This window comes from Oryctolagus cuniculus, chromosome 6 (assembly GCF_051225735.1).
Source record: "Oryctolagus cuniculus isolate XC-2025 breed Fujian yellow rabbit chromosome 6, ASM5122573v1, whole genome shotgun sequence".
Lineage (NCBI taxonomy): Eukaryota > Metazoa > Chordata > Mammalia > Lagomorpha > Leporidae > Oryctolagus > Oryctolagus cuniculus.
Genome location: NC_142872.1, coordinates 38,134,585 through 38,156,540, shown reverse-complemented (window position 1 = coordinate 38,156,540; position 21,956 = coordinate 38,134,585). Strand labels below are relative to the sequence as shown.

General features: G+C 43.4%; 1 protein-coding gene across 8 annotated transcripts in view; it reads left to right on the top strand.

Moving 5' to 3' along the window:
* Positions 1-5,904: 5,904 nt before the first annotated feature.
* The window catches only part of CSNK1A1 (casein kinase 1 alpha 1), a 48,698-nt gene continuing 32,646 nt past the window's right edge, over positions 5,905-21,956 (top strand). For 7 of the 8 annotated variants that reach the window (XR_516343.5, XR_516342.5, XM_070074982.2 and 4 more), the window contains exons 1-2: positions 5,905-6,460; positions 7,138-7,244. Coding sequence is in view for 6 of the 8 variants with exons in the window: in XM_070074982.2 (XP_069931083.1) it covers positions 6,338-6,460; positions 7,138-7,244 (230 nt within the window). In the remaining 2 variants the exon portion in view is untranslated. 8 annotated transcript variants of the gene reach the window in all.

The window sequence follows — 21,956 nt, the reverse complement described above, 5'->3', positions numbered from 1 at the left end:
CGCGCCGGCCGTGGCGGCCATTGGAGGGTGAACCAACAGCAAAGGAAGACCTTTCTCTCTGTCTCTCTCTCTCTCACTGTCCACTCTGCCTGTCAAAAAAAAAAAAAAAAAAAAAAAAAAAAAAGAACATTGGGTAGTGAGCCTATGGAAGTTTTCAATCTTTAGAGTCTAGAAGCCATGAGTTAAAAGAACAAATAAGTTTGAAGAATGAAACTAATTAAATTTATGGTTAATGACTCCTTTAAAAAGACAGAAATGCTTGAGCACATCTCAAATGAAGTCGCTGTCACACATGGAGCAATTCACTTTCAGAAACTCCATGCACAAGACAGAGGGAAGAACAGGGAGTGAGAAAAGAAAGGGACACAGAAATTGCTATCGCTGTCAAAGAATGAAAAATAGGCTGAACAGGTCATCACTCTGACCCAAGGGCACATTTCTGATGTCCTCATCTTTTCAATCATTCCATCAATTCACTTTTCTGATAGTGATTATACACAAGGCTATGTAACAGATAAACACATGAGACGGTGTTTGACAATTGAAGCCATTCCATTTTCTATTTCTTTGTAGCAAATAGTTCTTGAGATGGGCAAGATACCCTTGTGTTTTTAGCATCTGTTTATATTTTTTTGTTCTTGTGCGTATTACTTACGCAAAATACACCCTGGTTATCAGTGACCTATCCTTGAGTAAACACTGTGGCTAAAAGAAACACACACACACAAAGTTTTTCACTTCAGCTTGACTTTTCTTTAAACACGTAAGTAACTACTGCTCAATGATCATTCCAATTTGTCTTTTCCTTTTTTTCCTTCATTTTGGTTAGGTAGTTGGGGGTCCAGTCCTACCTTTGCCATTAAGATTTGTGCAATTTTAGGCAAGCTACTTTGTCTTAATGAGACTATACTTTTGGTAGAGTTACAGACAGAGGAAGGGAGAGGCAGAGAGAAAGTTCTTCCATCTGCTGGTTCACTTCCCAAAGGGCAGAAACAGATGGAAGTGGGCGGATCCAAAGCCAAGATCCAGGAGTTTCTTCCAGGCCTCCCATGCGGGTGTAGGGGCCCAAGTACTTGGGACATCTGCTTTCTCAGGCCATAGCAGAGAGCTGAATCGGAAGAGGAACAGTGGGGAGTAGACCTGGCACCCATACTAGGTGCTGGCACTGCAGGTGGAGGCTTAGCCCATTATGCCACAGCACTGGCCCCTGTATTTTTTTTTTTTCTTTTTTGACAGGCAGAGTTAGTGAGAGAGACAGACAGAAAGGTCTTCCTTTTTCCGTTGGTTCACCCCCCAAGTGGCTGCTTCGGCCAGCGCATTGCACTGATCTGAAGCCAGGAGCCAGGTGCTTCCTCCTGGTCTCCCATGAGGGTGCAGGGCCCAAGGACCTGGGCCATCCTCCACTGTACTCCAGGGCCACAGCAGAGAGCTGGCCTGGAAGAGGAGCAACCAGGACAGAATCCGATGCCCCGACTGGGACTAGAACCCAGGGTACCGGCGCCACAGGTGGAGGATTAGCCTAGTGGGCCGTGGCGCTGGCTCCCTGTACTTTTGATTTTATTTTTAGTGAATTCGCCTGATCTAAGGGCCAAGAATGGGATTTTGGTACGTTTTAAAGACTCTTTCCATTATACCAAAGCTGCTTTTTCCGTAAGTACAGAATGTTTTATAACTTTAAAACAGACATCCAAAACAGGTAATTCTTTAATCCCTTAGGCTGAAAGTTACTGCAAATGATATATAATTTTAAGAAGGAAGCACAATAATCAATACCTAAAAACCTCATTTAATATATTAAAAAAAGTTTGGGGCCAGCGCCGCGGCTCACTAGGCTAATCCTCCGCCTAGCGGCGCCAGCACACCGGGTTCTAGTCCCGGTCGGGGCGCCGGATTCTGTCCCAGTTGCCCCTCTTCCAGGCCAGCTCTCTGCTGTGGCCAGGGAGTGCAGTGGAGGATGGCCCAGGTGCTTGGGCCCTGCACCCCATGGGAGACCAGGAAAAGCACCTGGCTCCTGGCTCCTGCCATCAGATCAGCGCGGTGTGCCGGCTGCAGCGCACCGGCCGTGGCGGCCATTGGAGGGTGAACCAACGGCAAAAGGAAGACCTTTCTCTCTGTCTCTCTCTCTCACTGTCCACTCTGCCTGTCAAAAAAAAAAAAAAAAAAAAAAAAAAAAAAGTTTGCCCTCCTTAAATCTAATAAATTTAAATCTAAACATGAGTTTAATATGAAACCACATTTGAAAAGGCTGCCAGACATTTCAGCACTAGAATATTAACTACCACAGAGAGGAAAAAAATGAGGACACACACTAAATATGTATAATCAGATTACTTCAAAAAGTTCATGTGCAATGTATATTATTACAAAAACTATGCTTGGATTTCAGAATCTTTCTGCACCAAATTATTTTATTAGCCTATCTTTCTATGGACACTTTGAAGTACTCTTGTATAAAATCATAGAATCTTGAAGTCAGAATGGCTTCTAAAAGTCATTTAGATTAGTAGGCCTCAGTGTGGAATTTCATGGGTTTACAAAGGTTTTATAAAAGCAACAAAGGCAGATCACACACGGAAGTGTCAGCTTTTTAATTTGACAAATAAGGATATTTAAAAAACCACAGGGGTGGGACTGGCCTTGTGGCAAAGCAGGTTAAGCTGGCACCTGCAACATCACTGGCATCCCATATGGGAGTGCTGGTTCATGTCCTGGCTATTCCATTTCCAATCTCTGCTAATGTGCTGGGGAAGGCAGGAGATGATGACTCAAGTGCTTAGGTCCCTGCCATCCACGTGGAAGAACCAGATGGCATTTTGGGCTCCTGGTTTTGGCCTAGCCCAGCCCTGGCTGTTGTGGGTATCCGGAGAGTGAACCAGCGGATGGAAGAGCTCTGTCGCTCTCTCTGAGTCTTTCTCTGCCTTTTACTCTTTAAATCTTTTTAAAAAAATTATAAGTAATCAATCTTTAAAAAAAAAAAAACTCAGGGATAAGTGTTTGGCATGGAGGTTAAGAAGCCACTTGGGATGCCTATATCCCATAATCAGAGTGCCCAGGTTTGAGTCTGGGCCCTGCTTCTGATCCTAGCTTCCCATTGATGCATACTAGGAAGGCAGCAGGTAATAGTTCATGTATTTGGGGCCATTTTCCACTGCCTTCCCAGTCTCCTTAGCTGGGACTTGAACTAGCACATGTTCTAGCTGCACCATAACACTACCCCTATACAAGGGTATTCTACTGGGAATTACTAGTCTGCTCCATGTGCATCCTCTGTCCTCTGTCCCCCAACTGCAAATTGAGCATTTGTATTACTATACCAAAAAAAAAAAAAAAAAAAAAAAGTAAGAAAAAAAAGTTCATACCCCACCCCCTAATGGGGAACTACTGAATGTGAAGAGCCCATTAAATGTTGGATGGCTATGACAGAAAATCAGCAGAATAGTAATTATCCTTGGAACCTTTAAGATAATTAAACTTTGCTTTAAAGCAATTTTTTAGGGCAGAATCTAACAGTACAAGATTTTAAGTGGGCAACAGCATGCTTCAGGTTCACCAAAAGAGCATTACTAATGCCGCTGATTTGAAGTCAGGCACTCTGGGTTTTGGTCCTGCCTTAAAACTGCATACTAGGGGGCTGGCGCTGTGGTGCGACTGCTCCACTTCTGACCCAGCTCTCTGCCATGGCCTGGGAAGGCAGAAGGTGGCTCAAGTCCTTGGGCCACTGCTTTTGGCACAGAGTTTCAAATGCTGCTGCTTGAGATCCCTCTATCCCATACTGGATGGCCTGAATTCAACTCCCCATTCATTAAAAAAAAAAAAAAAAAAAAAGATTTGTTTTAGGGGCTGGCACTGTGGTGTAGTGGGTAAAGCCACTGCCTGCAGTGCCGGCATCCCATATGGGCACCGGTTCAAGTCTTGGCTGCTCCACTTCAGATACAGCTCTGTGCCATGGCCTGGGAAAGCAGTACAAGATGGCCCAAGTCCTCGTGCCCCTGCACCCACATGGGAAGACCCAGAGGAAGCTCCTGGCTCTCAGCTTTGGATCGGCACATCTCCGGATATTGTGGCCAATTGAGGAGTGAACCAGCGGATGGAAGACCTCTCTGTCCCTCTGCCTATCCTTCTCTTCCTCTCTGTAACTCTGGCTTCCAAATAAATAAATAAGTAAATCTCTTAAAAAATATTTTTTTAAATTTATTTGCAGGCAGAGTTACACACAGAGAGAGGAAGAGACAGAGAAAGGATTTTCCATCCACTGGTTTACTCTCCAGATGGTGGCAATGGCTAGGGATGCGCCAGACCAAAGTCAGGAGCCAGGAGCTTCTTCTGGGTCTCCCATGTGGGCGCAGGGCCCAGGCACTTGGGCTGTCTTCAGCTGCTTTCCCAGGTACATTAGCAGGGAGCTAGATCACAAGTGGAGCAACCAGGACTCAAACCCTGGGCCCCCTATACTATGTCATGTTGGCATTGCACTCCAAAGCTTTACCCTCTACATCCCAACGCCATCCCCAACCCTAATGCCCGCCCTGCCCCTGCCCAGATTCACTTCTGATCCACCTTCCTGCTAGTGTGCATCCTGGGGGGCAGCAGGTGACAGCTCAAGTACTTTGGTACCTACCACTCGCGTGGGACTACCTGCTCCTGGTTTCAGTCTGATCCAGCCCTGGCTGTTGCTTGCATTTAGGGAGTGAACCAACAGGATGGAAAATCTTGACATCTGTTATTCTCCTTTCAATTAAGTTATAAATAAATAAACTTTTATATAAAAATTAAAAATACACTTTTAGAACTCAGGGGTTTCAGTCAGATAATAGCATCAGCCATGGGCTCTCTTGTGAGCATTATCACACTCAACCTTCCCAGATCAAATTTCTTAAATCCCCAAGAGGTCAAGACCTGCCTCTGATGAATTTCTAGTTAAAAAATAAAAACCATCTAAGACGTTGTCTATCTTAACTTGTAAGTTATTTCTACCCTTTTTATTTGGGGTCAGTCCAAGCCTTCAACATGACAGACTGGCTCCTTCGTTTTTTTTTTTTTTTTTTGCTTTTGGTGAAAGGCAACAATACCAACTTGTACTATGTGCAGTGTTTTACGCTGTTGCAAGCTTTATTTCTGTTGATTTTATTTATCACTAATACTCAGCATGAAGCAGGTATTGGGTCTTACTCCTGAAAATTAAGTGTCCGTGGGGAAACACGAAAAAAACGGCGGGGAAAGTAATTTCTACTTCTCCCTTCCCCCTCCTGTACAGAGAGGGTCTAACACTCCGCTGAGCGAATTCCAATTAGTAGGAGGATCTGGCCCGGCTCTGCTAAACCAGGAGCCTTGACCAAGTCTCCCAAACGCAGCCCTCCTGGGGTGCCTTCCTCTTCCCCTCCACCAGAGGCGACAGCCTCTTTCCCAACACAAACTGGGCTGGAAAAGGCCGGTCCCGGGGAGTAGTCTGAAGAAAAGATGAAAGGTTAACAGCCCCCTCAAACAAAGAGCAAAAGTCAGTGCTCAGCCCCAAAGGAGGCCTGAACCGTCCATCTGCCACGAAAATCTAAGGCGACGCCTCCCATGGTCTCAAGCCCCGGGCCGCGTTGCCTCACCGACACCGGGCAGTCTCGGAAGCACCTAAACCGCAACAAGAGCCGACTTGCCGACGGCCGGAAGTGGAAGTGAGCCCGAGGGCGGGGGGGGGGGGGGGCGGGGAGAGGGCAGGCCATGACACGCCTGCGCAGTCGGCAGGCGTCGCAGCGCTCATGCGCAGCTGGGAGGGGACGGAGTGACGCTCGCAGCGTGGGCCTAGACTCTCACGGATCCGGTTCCGCCCTCTCTCTCGCTGCCGACCCTTTGGGGCTAGCGCCTGAGATCCCTTTCCCAGAGTGCTCTGCGCTGTGAAGAAGCGGCTCCCGGGGACTGGGGGCATTTTGTGTTGGCTGAAGCCGGAGTAACAAGATGGCGGCGTCGGCGGAGTGACAGGGGTCCCTTCGGCCCGGAGCCGGCGGCACTGGTCGCAGCGGTATCGCCAGCCTAATTTCACCGCGCCTCTTTTCCAGCCAGCGACGTCGCCGCGAAAGCGAGGCAGCGGCAGCCGCCCAGAAACAAGTGGCCCAGCCTCGTAACCGCGAGAACTGCCTCACAATCGGCGGCCTGGCAGAAAGAAACCTGACTGAGCGGCGGTGATCGGGTCCCCGTTGGCCGATTCTGGGCCCTATAACGCCGGGAAAAGCCTCCGTTTCCGCTTCCTGCCGCCCTCCTCCGCAGCCTTGCCCCGTGGACGAGCCTCCGAGGCCTCCGTCGTCCCCTCTGAGGTGTCGGGGCTTTGCCCCAGCCTCCATCTTCGTTTCTCAGGATGGCGAGCAGCAGCGGCTCCAAGGCTGAATTCATTGTCGGAGGGAAATACAAACTGGTACGGAAGATCGGGTCTGGCTCCTTCGGGGACATTTATCTGGCCATCAACATCACCAACGGCGAGGTAATCTCTCGGGGTGGGGTTCGCGGTAGCGCTGCGCCTTGGCTCGCCCCCTCCTCAACCCCAAAAGTGCCCGGCCTCTTCCCCCACTCTCTCGCCCGCCCGCCCGCACGCACGCACTGGGGAGTCCGGAGGGAGCCAGTTTTCCTGGCTTAGGAGCCTCCCCCGCTCTCTTGCCCTAAAAGGAAAAGAACCCGATGGAAACGTTGAGTGAACCATTAAGTTTCCCAGCTTGTTAAAAATGTCCCCGGGTCGAACTTTTTTTTTTTTCTTTTTTCCGGAAACCATCATTTAAGATGGGAACGACAGAATCCTAGTCTTGTGGTCCCCATGTTTTTCTAAATACTTTCCATATTCTACGGGGTTCTTGGGCCCCTTAGGGCCGCTTCCTGTCTCCTGGTTCCTCCCGAATCTTTGCTCACGTCCCGAGGTTGCTGCTTTTTCTTGCCTGTGTCATTTTCCTGCACTTTAGAAGATGTGCGGGTTTCGTCACTACCCCCTGAAGAGGCCTTTGAGGCCGGTCGCCTCCCTTTGTAATTGCAGAGAGAGCTTTCTCTTGCCAGCCTTTCACTTCCTCCTCGTCGTCGCGACTTGGAGCCTTGCTAATGCCCCCTCTCCTTTCCCAAGTGACATTGACCTCACGGGGATGTTGATGCCATCGTCCCGTCTTTCCCCTGCAGGAAGTGGCAGTGAAGCTAGAGTCGCAGAAGGCCAGGCATCCCCAGTTGCTGTACGAGAGCAAACTCTATAAGATTCTTCAAGGTGGGGTTGGCATCCCCCACATACGGTAAGAACCCTTTAGCACCTCGGCGATCCGCTGAGGGAAGTCGGAAGAGGGAAGTGGGAAGAGGCAGGTAAAGGGACTAGGAAATCCGGGTCTTGGTGTTCGAGTACCTGGGGTCCCTATAGCCGGTGGTTTCCTGTGACCCGTGTCACCTCAATCACAGTAAATTTTAGTTTGCCAGCTTAGTTTAAAATGCCAGTTGCTTGCCCTCAGCTCGGTTTAGCGTCCGTCGTTCCCCCTCTGTGGGGCCTTCTGGTGTGCAGCGAGGTATGCGGTCGCCTTTGATCCCTCCGCTGAAGGGTTGGCGGCTGCTCGCGTTACGGCGGCACCTCTGATGTCCTTAGGTTTGGCCAGCGGAGTGTATTTGAAGGTGCTGAAGTGACCCAGCTCGGCCAGTTCGGGTTGCTATTGGAGCTGGCTTGGGAAATGGCTGCTCTTTTGTTGTGTTTTTGTTCCAACATGTCTTCCTCCTCCGCTTAGAAAATGGCGGAACGACATGACTCAACCCCATATTCCTGCCCTTTTCTCAGCTTGAGTTCACAAGTCATGCTTCTTTGATTCCCCTTTAGCAGCCCTGAGTGGATTAACCCCTTGAAAAGCCAAGAATAAAGCTACAGGAGGCGATGGGGTTCAAGGAATGAGATGGCATAATGACGGTGTGTGTGCTATCTGCAGCAGATGCGGCACCAAATTGTTAAAATTACACTTTGTAAAATCTTTTGTATTTCTCTTAAAGGTGCCAGTTATTGTTTCCTTCCTTGAATGTTAATCTTTGGTACATTTTAGTCTGTATTAAATTTTTATGGGTAATAGCAAAGGCAATTTGAGCTGCACCAACTATGTTGAAGTTTGCTCCACTCTAATCAGTTGTATTAAGGAAGCTTAATCACTAATCACTTAACCACGGTTTGATAAGTAATTTTGACCTGTTGAGTAGTTTTGTCAGTAAAACTTCACATCAGGGGAATCATGGACTTCCGCAGGATGGCTTATGTGAATACAAATAGAAATGGTAATCAGAATAAATGATGACCAGATGAAAATGACATTGTATTCTCTTTAATGATTAACATAACAAACTATAGTTTAATCCCAATCGGTTTATTAGTAGCACTCCGAAATATTTGCAAAACGATCCAGAACAGTTGAAAATTAAATGAAATATTTACTGTGACAGTTTTTATTCAAATCGTGAACCAAGAGCAGGATTATGTTAGTTCTGATGTGGAAGCTACCAAAATAACAACTGTTTTTGTTTTTTGATTTTTTTGTGTGTGTGTGTAACAACTGTTTTTGAAAATAATTGTAATGCAGTCAGATACTTCTAGTGGTGAAATAGAGTGGTAAAATGTACTGTTGTTTATAAGTGGTGTAGTAGTTATTTGGAAAAAGTCTCGCATTTATGAGGCAAAGATGAATGTGAAATTTGAAATGATCCAGATTTGATATTTTTAAATGATTATAATCCCTTGGGAGAAGCTGGGAAAATAAGATCCCTAGGCCTTACTAGTTTGCTTTCCCCATCACTAGTTTTTCCTAGAATTTCATATATATGGAATCATACACTATGAGGTCATTTGTGCCTGTCACCTTTCACTTAGCATAATACTTTTGAGATTCAACCATGTTGAGAGATTTTATAAATTTTGCAAAAACAGATTGCATCTAAAGTATTTGAAATAATTTCCAAAAAGCATTTAAGAATGGCACTGATAGAGGCCAATGAGGACAATGGGTAATATACCGAATAGGCACATAAATAAATGAAGTTAACTTGTGAGAAGAATAACAGTTGCCTATTATGAGATGGTGAGTGCAGAGTTAATGGTAGTTTTAAGATTTATGTGGGTGGAGCTGAAGAGATGAACCGGGCTTTCAAATTAAGGCTTCCTGGGAGTGAAGATGGGGGATTTCAGGGTCTGGCTCCGAGAAGAAAGCTTGGTGAACTACTGTGGAGGGTGACTGCAGTCTTTAAGCAGCTTGTAGTAGTGAGGGGCAAGGGTGTGGGTAAATCTGTGTTAGTAATGATAGGATCAGGTACACAGAGACAAAGGTGGTTTATTTGTTTTAAGGTGGACTATGACAGGTTTCTCCACTAAAGTAGAAAGGTTAAAATTTACATAAACCTTCTCTGGGTAGCAGTATTGTTCAGTCCTCCAAGTTTAATTCCCCACTAATTCTGTATCACCTGTACACAAGATACTTGGTAAATATTAAGTTGACTGGGTAGTTTTAGCCAGATTAAATAAGGCATTGTTGTAGAAGTATTGACATTAATTTTTTTAAAATTTGGATTTTTGCCACATTTTTTCACAGTATGCACGCTTCCTCTCCACCCCTCTATCCCTCATATTTTTTGTTTATGGGATTTTTTTTTAAGATCTCTTGAGATATCCTAAAATAAGTGCTGAAAATTACTTGGCCTACAAAGCTGCCCTTCCTAATATATAGTCTTTTATGTATAATTTGAGAGATCTGTTGTTCAGAAATTAGCATGCAGTGTAAAGAGCAAGGATTACAGAATGACACCATCTCTTGGTATTTTTAAGAAGCTGTCCTTGAACCTTGTAAATTGACATTGGGAGTTGACTTAAAATTGCCGTGTTTCTGTTAGAACTCTCCTTTTCATTGTGCCATTCTGAATTGAATTAGCATGTCTTCTGAGGAAACGATTCTGATAAAGAGAAAAAAGTGCTTAAGCAGACAGTTAGATGTTGGAACCTGAGCTCTAGATTTACCGTGGGATATTGACTGTGTTCTTTAGGATCAGTTAATCTGTTAACCTTTGTGGGCTTACTGAGCTTTATGATATTTAAAATGAAAAGAAGATTTTACTAAGCTACTTTCTAATTTTGCTGGAGGGAACGAATGCTGAAGAAAGATTTAGGATTCTCCACCCTTCTGCTGGAAAGCTACTCATTTCCATTTGCTTTTGTGTACTGAGCTTTTGGGTTTTATAAGTGTCCTTTTAATAATAAAGATGTTGACCTAGTTGACTGCAGACCTTTCAGGTCAGGAGTTTTAGTATTATTTTAGTATTATCCAGAGGTAATAGCTGAAAAGCATTTAGTTAGAGTTGAGTCTGGAGCTTTTCTTTGCATGTTAATTTTAGGAATGAGAAACCACACAATTTAAAATGTCATCTGCTCAGGTAAAACATTGACCATTTAGAAAGAATGAAATATTGGAAAATACTTCTTTAGGAAAATTGGGGGGGGGTGGAAAATTGTTGCTGCCTTGTGTTTTTTAAACATTTTTGGCCTACTATTATGAATGTCAAATGTTCTAGAAGATAGTTACATGGTACTCATTAATCCATTGTCTTCATTGTTAAAAAGTTTAAATTTCAATCTTGTCTTTGGTGCTAAGCCTATATCCTGTGAATAAGATTGTAATACTATTATCAGAGAACAAAAATGACAGCTGCACTAGCTACCTCTTCATTGAAACATTGAGATGTTACAGATGACTAAAATGCATGATGAGAGATGTGATTTTTTAACTGAAAAGTAACTATTCACAGTATAAAAGAAGTGCTTTGTGTTAAACTGGCTTAAGGAATAATGTAATAATGTTGAGTAGCCCAACTCTTCCTCATCCAAATTAGACTTTTGAGTACCCAGGAGTTACTAGCCTTCTCACTCTCAGTTCTCTTGAGCCCTTATCACCTTTATGTCAAGGTCAAATGATGCCTGCTGGTCATACGCCACACCTTTCCATTCCATATTCAAGAGCTATACTTTGCTCCTTCACTTTTTGACATTTGGCTTCATACAAGGAAGCTGAGAAGCTTTTAAATGTACCTAACCCATTAATTTGCTTTTAAGTAGCTGCCCTTTTGAATCCATGGATTGCCCGATAATCACTTCTTTTGGAAGTTATTAGTTTGTAACTTGGAGTAAATATTTGTGAATACGTGTAAAATGTATGTGCTTTCCTTCTTGACTTTCTTCATTTTTATTTATTTCAGAATGTATTTAAGTTGTACCTAAAGTGTAAGTGAGGTTTGCTTGGAGTCTGTTGATGTTTAGTAAGGAGTTTTACTGTCAAAAATTCTCTAAACAGAAAATAAGAATTGAAGACAAGTGTTATAAATTGAATTTTTAAAAATCAGTTGTTGAGTTTAACTGAAGTTTTTCTGAGGTTATATGAATACTTTCATAGTTTCCAATGAATGCATAGTTAAAAAGGCTTTTGTTAGTTTTTCTTCCCAGTACAATCTTAGATGGTTCTTAATTCTGTAGAAGTAGGATTAACATGGACTAATGATTGTTTTAATGGGATTTTGTTAAACTGAGGTGAAATTTACTTACAAGGAAATACAGTTTTTTTATTTTTTTTTAAGATTTATTTGATTAAAGAAGAGAGAGAGGCAGAGGCAGAAGACAGTGATTTTCTGTCTGCTGGTTCACTCCCTCAGTGACTGCAACTGCTGGAACTGGGCCCATCCAAAACCAAGAGTTTCTTCCGTGTCTCCCACATGGGTGGCAGAGGCCCTTGGGCCATCTTCTGCTGCTTTCCCAGGCACTTAGCAGGGAGCTGGATTGGAAGTGGAGCACCTGGAACTGAACCACCAGTCATAGGATGCCAGCATAATAGTGGGTAGCTTAAGACACTGCGTCAGAACACTGGGTCCCTACATTTTCTTTTTACACACACACACACACACACACATATACTGCTAATCGCTGGTAAGCTACATTATGTGACACCATAAGCTTCTTTTAGTCTTTTGGATTATAGTTTCATGCTTTCTTTTGGGTTGACATTGACTTGATTATATGTAGAATAATAGGTTAGTAGTCTGTTTTACTGTTAGGTACTGTTAGGTTAGATTTTTCTGACAAAACAACCAGGTGGTAGTGGTGAACACTCTGTGGTTATTGATATTTTTGCTTTATTCTTTTTTTTTAAGATTTATTTATTTATTTGAAAGTCAGAGTTACACAAATAAGGAGAGAGAGAGAGAGAGGTCTTCCATCATCTGCTGGTCCACTCCCCAATTGGCCGCAACGGCCAGAACTGTGCCAGTCTGAAGCCAGGAGCTTCTTCCTGGTCTCCCACGTGGGTGCAGGGGCCCAAGGACTTGGGCTGTCTTCTACTGCTTTCCCAGGCCATAGCAGAGAGCTGGATCAGAGATGCCAGCACTGCAGGCAGTGGGTTAATGCCCTAGGCTGAAGTGCCAGCATCCCTTATGGGCACCTGGCTCCGGGCTTCAGTTTGGCACAGCTCCGGCCATTGCAGCCAATTGGGTGAGCCATCAGATAGAAGACCTCTCTCTCTCTCTCTCTTCCTCTCCTCTCTGTTACATAACTCTGACTTTCAAATAAAAATAAATAAATCTTAAAAAAAAAAAAAAAAAAAGAGTACTGGGGGACAGTGGTGCAGCAGGTTAAATCCCCTGCCTACAGTGCCAGCATCTCTTATGGGCGCTGGTTCAAGTCCCGGCTGCTCCACTTCTGATCCAGCTCTCTGCTATGGCCTGAGAAAGCAGTAGAAGATGTCCTTGGGCCCCTGCACCGGCATGGGAGACCTAGAAGAAGTTCCTGGCTACTGGCTTTGGATTAGCTCAGCAGTTGTTTGGGGAGTGAACCACTAGATGGAAGATGCCCCCCCCCCCGCCCCTACCCGTTCTACTTCTCTCTGTAAATAAAATCTTAAAGAAAAAGAATTAGAATACTGCCTTTCTGTAGTCTGAATGCAATAGGGTTGTGTTGTGGCCACTTTAAGTAGCCACTTTGAAAGTGTACAAAAAGGTTTAGCTGAGGAGAGTACATTCTGATCCTCAAAACGAAAGGAAATGAGGAAAGCAAGGTTGGGATTCCTTGTTTAGGGTTCTGTGTATTGTATCATATAGATGTGAACCTAGAATGGATTCTGTAGTTTGTGATACCAGTTTTCATTTATAAATGGGATTTTGTAAGTTCTGTGAAGTTGCAAAAGTTTTTTAAATGCATCATATGTATTGATAAGATCAGTAGGCTAAAAGATGAGTCTTCTGTTTTCTACAGTAACTTGTTCTAACTTTAAGATATAATCCTTTTTTATTTGTTCTAACATTGATAAATATTAGTGAAATAGGGATTGGTTGATTGAATTCAATGCAGTTAAATTTTTTTTCTCTCAACATGCAAGAAAAAGGTTGGCATTGCACACGGGCTCATTTGTTACAACAATCCTGTAAAAGCCTAGAGCACACAGTTAATGTATAATTTGACTAGATCTTAATGCCTCTTTCATCTGTGCCATGGTTCCCAAATTTTGCAGCACATTAGATTCACAAGAAACTCTTTAAAAAATGACACTGAATTTCTACTAAACTTTTAATTTAATTGATTTGAGGTATGACCTGGATATCCTGTTTTTTTAAAAAACTCCCTAGTTGACTGTGATATACAGCAAAGTTCAGGAACCACATACTATACATTTATACCTCTCTGCCCACTCCCATCAGCCTTTTCCAGGAACTGTGGTTTGATAAGGCTGAGTGTTGCATACCACCTCCTGGAATTCCTGTATCAAAAAGCATGATAGTGGAGAGTGTACTATAATCCCATACAATCTAATGCTTTTATTTCTGAGCAAGTATCTGAAACCATTTTCCTCTTCATGAGTTTCATACGGAAATATTCTTAAAAGATGCATTCTAGAAATTCCTTGAGGAAAAGTTCTTATCTCGCTGATGATCTTTTGTGTTCCAGTACCATTAACTTCACAGCAAAGGCTTTGGATTATGGATGTTAATCAGATTAAGTGCCTACAAGGCTACTTCGAAGAGTTCATGGAAAGTGTGTTATTTTAATTACTCTTTTTCCTTGAATTATTTGAAGAATCCTCTTATTAGCATCTGTTAGTGAGTAGTGTTGCTCTTTTGATATTTCTTCTGGTTCTGGTTCAGCAGTATCAGGAAATTGCTTCTTCTCTCATTTTATTTTATTTTATTTTGACACAGTGGACAGTGAGAGAGAGACAGATAGAAAGGTCTTCCTTTTTCCGTTGGTTCACCTCCAATGGCCGCTGCGGCCGGCGCACCGTGCTGATCCAAAGCCAGGAGCTAGGTGCTTCTCCTGGTCTCCCATGTAGGTGCGGGGCCCAAGGAGTTGGGCCATCCTCCACTGCACTCCCGGGCCACAGCAGAGAGCTGGCCTGGAAGAGGGGCAACCGGGACAGAATCCAGTGCCCCGACCGGGACTAGAATCTGTTGTGCCTAGTGAGCCGCAGTGCCAGCCAGGAAATTGCCCCTAAAACAACTTCTGTAATGAAGAAAAGGTTTTTTGTTTTTTTTTTCCCCCTAAAGGTAGAGAAGATGGTGACACTTGGTGAGGTATAAATCATGTTTTATTTATGCCATCATAAAGTGCATGTGTGAGTGTACAGTGAAGAGATTTACACATAAACTTTTTAAAATTGAAATTGTCCTATGAAGGTTGAATATCCTTTACCCAAAATGCTTTGGACACAGAAGTGTTTCAGGTTCCGAGGTTTTTTGATTCTGGAATATTTGTGTAGACTTTAAAGTTGGTCATTCTCTAATCCAAAAATCTGGAAGGCTCCAAAATCCAAACTTCAGTGTCATATTGGTTTTTAAAAGTTTCAGATTTTGGATTTTAGATTAGATGTCTGTATATGTTTGGTGGTCTAGAAGCTGCTCAGAGTACTTATCTTTTAAATTTCCCTTTATTGCCAAACCATTCTGCCCTTGTGATGGTATTTATAGAGAGGGAAGTATGAGATCAGATTTATTTATTTACTTGAAAGGCAGAAAGGCACAGACAGATCTTCCATTCACTAGTTCTTCCCAGATGTCAGCAACAGCCAGGTCTGGGCCAGAGCAAAGCCAGGAGCCAAGAACTCAGTCTGGGTGTCCCACATGGGTGGCTGGGACCCAGGTAATTATTTTTTTTTAAGGTTTATTTATTTATATGAAAAGCAGAGTTACAGAGAGGCAGAGAGACAAAGAAGTCTTCCATCCACTGGTTCACTCCCCAGATGGCTGCAACAGCTGGAGCTGCGCTATCCGAAGCCAGGAGCCAGGAGCTTTCTCTGGGTCTCCCATGGGAGTTCAGGAGCCCAAGGTCTTGGGCCATCTTCCACTGCTTTCCCAGGCCATAGCAGAGAGCTGGATCGGAAGTGGAGTAGCCAGGACACGAACTGGCGCCCATATGGGATGCCAGCACTGCTGGCAGCAGGCTTACCCGCTATACCACAGCGCTGGCCCCGGACCCAAGTAATTGAGCTGTCACTTGCTGCCTTCCAGCATGCACATTGACAGAAAGCTGGAATCAAGCAGAACCAGAACTTGAACCCAAGCACTCTGATACAGGATGCAGGTATCCCAAGCAGTATCTTAATCATTGTACTAAATGTCTACATCTGAAATCTGATTTAAATGCAACTTTGTTGGAAAATAATAGCATGAATGTTCTGTAGATTTTTATTGTAAGTTTCAAATTTTTTAGGTCTTTAGCTATAGTAGAAGTATTTTTATGCTTTTCTTGGTACCAATTTTAAGATGCTGGACACTTTTCATTGAGCAGACAAAAATGTTGTGATGCTTAACATTCTTTCTGAGCATTTGGCATATAATAGTTGTGAATTCGTCTCCTGAAAATTAGAAAAGATGTCTGATTCTCAAACAGATACGAATGCTTAGTTAACATCAAGGAGTTGGTATACTGATTGGTCCTCAAGTAGTATCTTGAAGCATTTCGAGATGCTTTCAATTGTCAGGTCACTGGGATCCCAGTAAGTTTATTTATGTAGATCCTGCTAAGTCAGTATTTCTCAAACCTCTATCATATGTAATTACCTACAGAGCTTTTTAAAAATGTAGGTTAACAGGGGCCATTGTTGTGGTGCAGCAGGTTAAACTGCCACCTGCAGCACCAGCATTTCATATTAGCTTGTTTGAGTCCCAGCTGCTCTTCTTCCTGTCCAGCTCCCTGCTGATGTGACTGGGAAAGCCGTGGAAAATGGCCCAAATGGCCCCTGTCAACTCACCTGGGAGGCCCAAGTGAAATTCCTGGTTCCTGGCATCAGCTTGGCCCAGCCCTGGATATTGTAGCCATTTGGGGAGTGAACCAGCAGATGGAGGATCTTTTTCTCTTTGTCCCTCTTTGTGACTGCTTTTGAAATAAATTGATTAATAAATTTTTAAATACACCCCCCACAATGTAGATTAACAAATAACCCTGGGTAATTTCTGCTACAGGCCAGAGGACCATGCTTTGAGAAATTCTGTGCAGAGGTTTTAACACGCCATTATATGGAGCTATTGGTGGTAGGGAATTTGGTGAGTGCTGTGGCTTTCATTGGAAATGCTGTTTGTGTTAGTACAGAGTTTCTTAATTGTTGGGGTGATTGCTTTTTGTAGTAAAAGTAACAGGCCTGCCTTTCTGTAATGCTTTATAATTTGCCAAGTAGTTAGACATAGATTGTCATATAACCAGTACTACACCTCTTAATTGGTAGATAGGATTATATTAAGAATCTTTGATCAGTAAGCAGAAACAACTTGGAGTCACAGAGCAAGAACATAATAAAGCCTGGACTAGAATTTTTGTTTCTGGATTGTTAGTCATGTATTATTTGTTCTGTATTACATATTCTTGTGTTGTCTACTCAGCCAGCTTCCCATTCTTAAACCCAACTGCTGGTGTACTGGGCCACTTTTTAGTTGTTCCCTGAAGGACTTCACTTTCATGAGTGTTGCACGGTTCTGTATTTTTTGTTCAGGTTTAAACAGAATTTACACGTAACTGTCTATTCATTCATGGTCTGTATCTTTTAGGTTGTATTTTCCTTTCTATTAGCTTATGTTGACTCTTCTGTTTTCTCCTTTGCTATATATTATATAATATTTCCATTTTATATTTGTTACTTATATATCAGAAATTATATCAAGCTTTGGAATACTAATAGTTCATTGTTTTCTTTACTCCAGTAATTTGAGTGAGTTTTTTTCTGAATATATTTCAAATACCATAAAAATTTATATTTATTTGAAAAGCAGAGAGACAGAGAACAGGAGAGACAAAAGATCTTCCATCCACTGGTTCACTCCCCAAATGGCCGCAACAGTCAGGTTGGACCAGGCTGAAGCCAGGAGCCAGAAACTCCATCTGTGTCTCCCATGTGGGTGGCAGGAGCCCCAGCATTTGGGCCATCTTCTGCTGCATCACAAATTCCGGCCCCCAGGTGATAAAGTGTAAAACCTATCCTGAAAGAAGCCATGTGGTCTCTGAATAGTATACTATGGGATATTTTATAAGGAGTATATTTGATTTCCATGATTTTTTTTAAAAGACTTATTTATTTATTTGAAAGAGAGATCTTTCGCTTGTTCATTTTAATGTACATGTCATCTTTGTCTTTTTTTGAGGAAAGAAGATGAATTACTTACAGCTTGAGAATTTGAGGTTTAAATGAGAAAGTTAGGAAGGGGGCCCACTTCTGATATTTGAGAAACAGGGTAGGTAGTTCTGTCTTGGAGATGTTAAATTTAAGGTGATAAGGTATTCCAAATTTAACTGTCCTGTATTTAAGTTAGCAGAAAATACAATACAGAAAAAGTGAATCTAGACCTAGGAATTGGGATTGAGCAGGATTAGCGTACAAATGGCGAATAGTCAGGATAATGGACTAAATAAAACTAAAGGAAGTCTGTTTTCAAGAGTAGGTAATGTATATCCTAGAGGTAGGGGGAACAACAGAGTTAGATTCCGGGCTTCCACTGCGCTATTGCACTTCCACAGTGCTTCTCTGCTGTCTGAAAAATGAGACTTAAGGCTTAGAGGCTTGGCTGTAAAAGAGCCCACTAAACAGAAGGTGCTTAGTAACACAACTGTTGACTCAGTGGTACGTTCTGAAGATAGTCTAATGAGAAAACAAGCATATAAAATTAAAGGATAACTCACGGGGCCATTTTTAGAGGTCGTTATATGTATGAAACTTGTGCTCTTTGCCAGGGGGGCAGGGTGGTAATGGGGAAGTTCTTAATTTTTATTTATTTATTTTTGTAAGATTGGTTTATTTATTGGAAAGGCAGAGTTATAGAAAGAAAAGAGAACAGAGATCTTCCATTCACTGGTTAACTCCCCAAATGGCTGCAATGGCCAGGGCTGGGCCATGCCGAAGCTAGTAGCCAAGAACAGCTTCTGGGTCTCCTATGTGGGTGCAGGGGCTCAAGGAATTGGGCCGTCTTCTGCTGCTTTTCCCAGGTGCATTATCAGGGAGCTGGATCGGAAGTGGAGCAGCAAGACTCAACTGGCACCTATATGGGATTTCTGCACTGTAGATGGTAGCCTAACCAGCTGTACTACAGCACTGGCCCCAAGGGGTCTTAATTTTTTTTTTTTTCTTTCTTTTTGACAGTGAGAGAGAGAGACAGAGAGAAAGGTCTTCCTTTGCCGTTGGTTCACCCTCCAATGGTCGCTGTGGCTGGCGCACCACGCTGATCCAAAGGCAGGAGCCAGGTGCTTCTGCTGGTCTCCCACGCAGGTGTGGGGCCCAAGGACTTGGGCCATCCTCCACTGCACTCCCGGGCCACAGCAGAGAGCTGGCCTTTAAGAGGGGCAACCGGGACTAGAACCCGGTGCGCCAGCGCTGCAAGGCGGAGGATTAGCCTATTGAGCCGCTTTTTATAATAGAGAAATGGCTGAAACTTTAGAGGAGTGACTAGAACTAGAGGAATATTCAAGAAGTTAATATAGTAGTCCACACATCTTTATTTTTTAAAATTGAAGTGAATTTTCATACAGAAAGTAAGGTAGCATTTTGCAAATTTATCACTCAAAAGGGTATCTCTATTTGACAAAACCAGCTTGTTAAACTTTGAGAGATGAAATGTAACAGCTTGTACACCAAAATTAAAAAATTAAATTAAAAAAAAATGAAATGGTTACCAAGGTAATGCAGGTCAGGGGATCAAAGGTGAAGAGTCACGTATTATCAAAAAAGAAATCTAAAAGGATGGCTTTATCATGATCTCTCATTAGTGTTCCAACAGTGCCTCTGTTTTGGTAAACTTGAACATTTCAGCAGGCATACAAGCAGCTTCTTTGGTAAAAAGGATTTTGCGCGACTACTATTGCTGTTCCCATGATCATCTTCTATAGGTGACAGGTATTGAGAACACAGTAGGTGTGGCTTATTTGGGGTAGCTATTTCCCCTCCACACATCCTACTCCCCCTGGTGACTGAGACCCCTCATACTGCCATTCATACAGCCTGCTGCTGCACATTCATCCTGGGCTCAGACATCTTTGTTTTTTGTTTTGTTTTAAGGGAAAGAGTTTATTTGGGGAAACTCGAAAGACTGGAGGGAAGGGGTGAAGAAGGAAAAGGAGAAGGAGAGCATAAGAGAGATCAGGAGACGGGGAGAAGGAGAGAGAGAGAGAGGAGAGGAGAGGAGAGAGAGAAGGAGAGTAAGACAGAGAAAGTTCAGGAGACAGAGAGGAAGAGAGTGAGAGAGACTCGTGTTCAAGAATAGGTTGTTTTAAAACTTCACTGGAGGCGGGCAGGAAAGTATGAGCAGCGAATCCCATTAGGATGAGGGTGGAGCTTAACACCTGTGGTGGTTAGGCCATGTGGTTATCTGGCTTCCAGCAGTGGTGGCAGGAGCTAGAGCCTAGGATGGTATCAGGGTGTAGATCGCGCCATAGATAAAACTGTGCCATTTTTCCAACATTCTCCTCTTTTGTTTTTAATAAAGCAGGAGTTGTATGCGATTACTTTAGCCCCAAAAGTCCAAGAGGGGTAGAGGGAAGATGATCTGTCTTTAGAGCTACTTCCTACTGACATGGGGCAACGAGATACTCTTCACTGGCATGGGGCGATGTCTCAAGCTGCTGTCTTCTGGGTGGAGAGCAGAGTCTATCTCTGTAGCAGCATTTGGTTGACTACCTGGTTGCTAAAGGCCTTGGTTCGTTCCATTATCATCTGCTGTAAACACTTAAACAGACACTGTAGTATAAAAGACAGGGTGAGAATAGCAACCAATGAGAGGATTTCATAGAGGAGAAAAAATGAGGGGGTGGTCTCTGGACCCTTGTGAGGATTGTTTGATGGACATGGCTTAAAGCTGATTCCAACCAAGACCTGGAGAAAGGCCACTCAACTTTTGTAGGTAGAGGGGCTTGTAGAGAAATTCTGAATAATCATACAACATTAAGTGCAGGAGAGGACCATCAATACACACCGGACGGGAGTAGAGCCATTGATGTTAGAGTAGAGGCTATGACAATAAAGGAATGAGGCCCCAGATGGGCTAGATAGGATCTGTAACAAAAGGACAGGGTCATTATTAGAGGACCTAAGAAAGGTGCTATTTAAGTCACAACTAAATTTTCTGATTGAGAGGCAAATAGAACCTGACAGATAGGGCTTGACAATAACCTGGTGGGTGGGGTACATCATAAGGGAGATGTGAACCTCCTTGGGAAGGCACCCTGTTGACTTCCATTACCCAGCTCGCCTGGGAGGAGAGCTGACCAGGTAAAGGCAAGTGGCATCTCTAACAGGAAATTTACAGTTCTGCCTGCAGTGTTACTGACTCTACTTGGCTGTCTCCTCAGCAGCAGTGGTCACCTTGGAAGCTGGGCCCAGTGAAGAGCTTTTCAGGTTGGCACCAGCAAGGTCTCTGGCTCTAACCTGAACTCCTTCGACTTCAGGGCAGTTCCATTTCCAGCGTTCCAACTCTTGGCTGGCAGAGCTGCAGGGCTGACTTCTGCTGAAGCCCAGGCTTTCCACATCAAAAGCCACTGCAGTGGATTGGCCTGTTGGGTCTCCTTGATGGCAGATCACTGTATGGAGCAGCCTATAGTAGGCCTGCTACCTATCTTCACATGCCTCTGATGCTAGCTTTCTTTTCTTCCTGGTTTTTGTTAAAGCAGACCAGAGGATGCAAGTCAAGGGTCCCATCTCTAATCTTTGGTGGCCTAAGAAGTCTGTATCAGAACATGTCTTCATATTCTGATAGTGGTAGTGGTTTTTCTGAGGTAGACAATGTCAGGCATCTTTCAAAACTTACTCCAGATGCTAACTTTTCTAAGAAACCTTCTTTCTCTTCTAAATAAATTACTGTCTCCTCGATATTTTCTATTTACTTGATTGTTGCCTTTATAGTGCACTTGTCATTTATCTGCTTTTCTAGACCTTGAGGTGCCTGTAGCACTTATGTGTGGTATCAGAAAAATGGTAGGTGCTTATTGTTAAATCAGACTAAAGCAGATTTTGGGAAAAGATATAGTAACTTTATTGAGGTGATTTACCTGTGTAAAGCTTGACCTGAGGTGGTTAATTTGGTTTTTAGTTAAGTGTACAGTTATATTGCCGTTGCTCTAAAATAATACCTTAATACATTTTTAGGATATTTTTATTCCAGAAAAAAACCTGAAATCCATTAGCAGTTGGCCCTATGCAATCACTGATACATATACCTATTAGAATAAGATTTGAGGCCGGCGCCACGGCTCACTTGGCTAATCCTCTGCCTGCGGCTCCGGCACCCTGGGTTCTAGTCCCGGTTGGGGTGCCAGATTCTGTCCCAGTTGTTGCTCTTCCAGTCCAGCTCTCTGCTGTGGCTTTTGTAATAAGTATTGTACACTCACTTTTTGTTTCCCAGTAGAGAAGTATATTTGCATATATGTTTCCTGCTAATGCTCTTGCAAAGGGGTAGCAGATAATGACCCAGCTACTTGGGTTCCTGCCATCCTG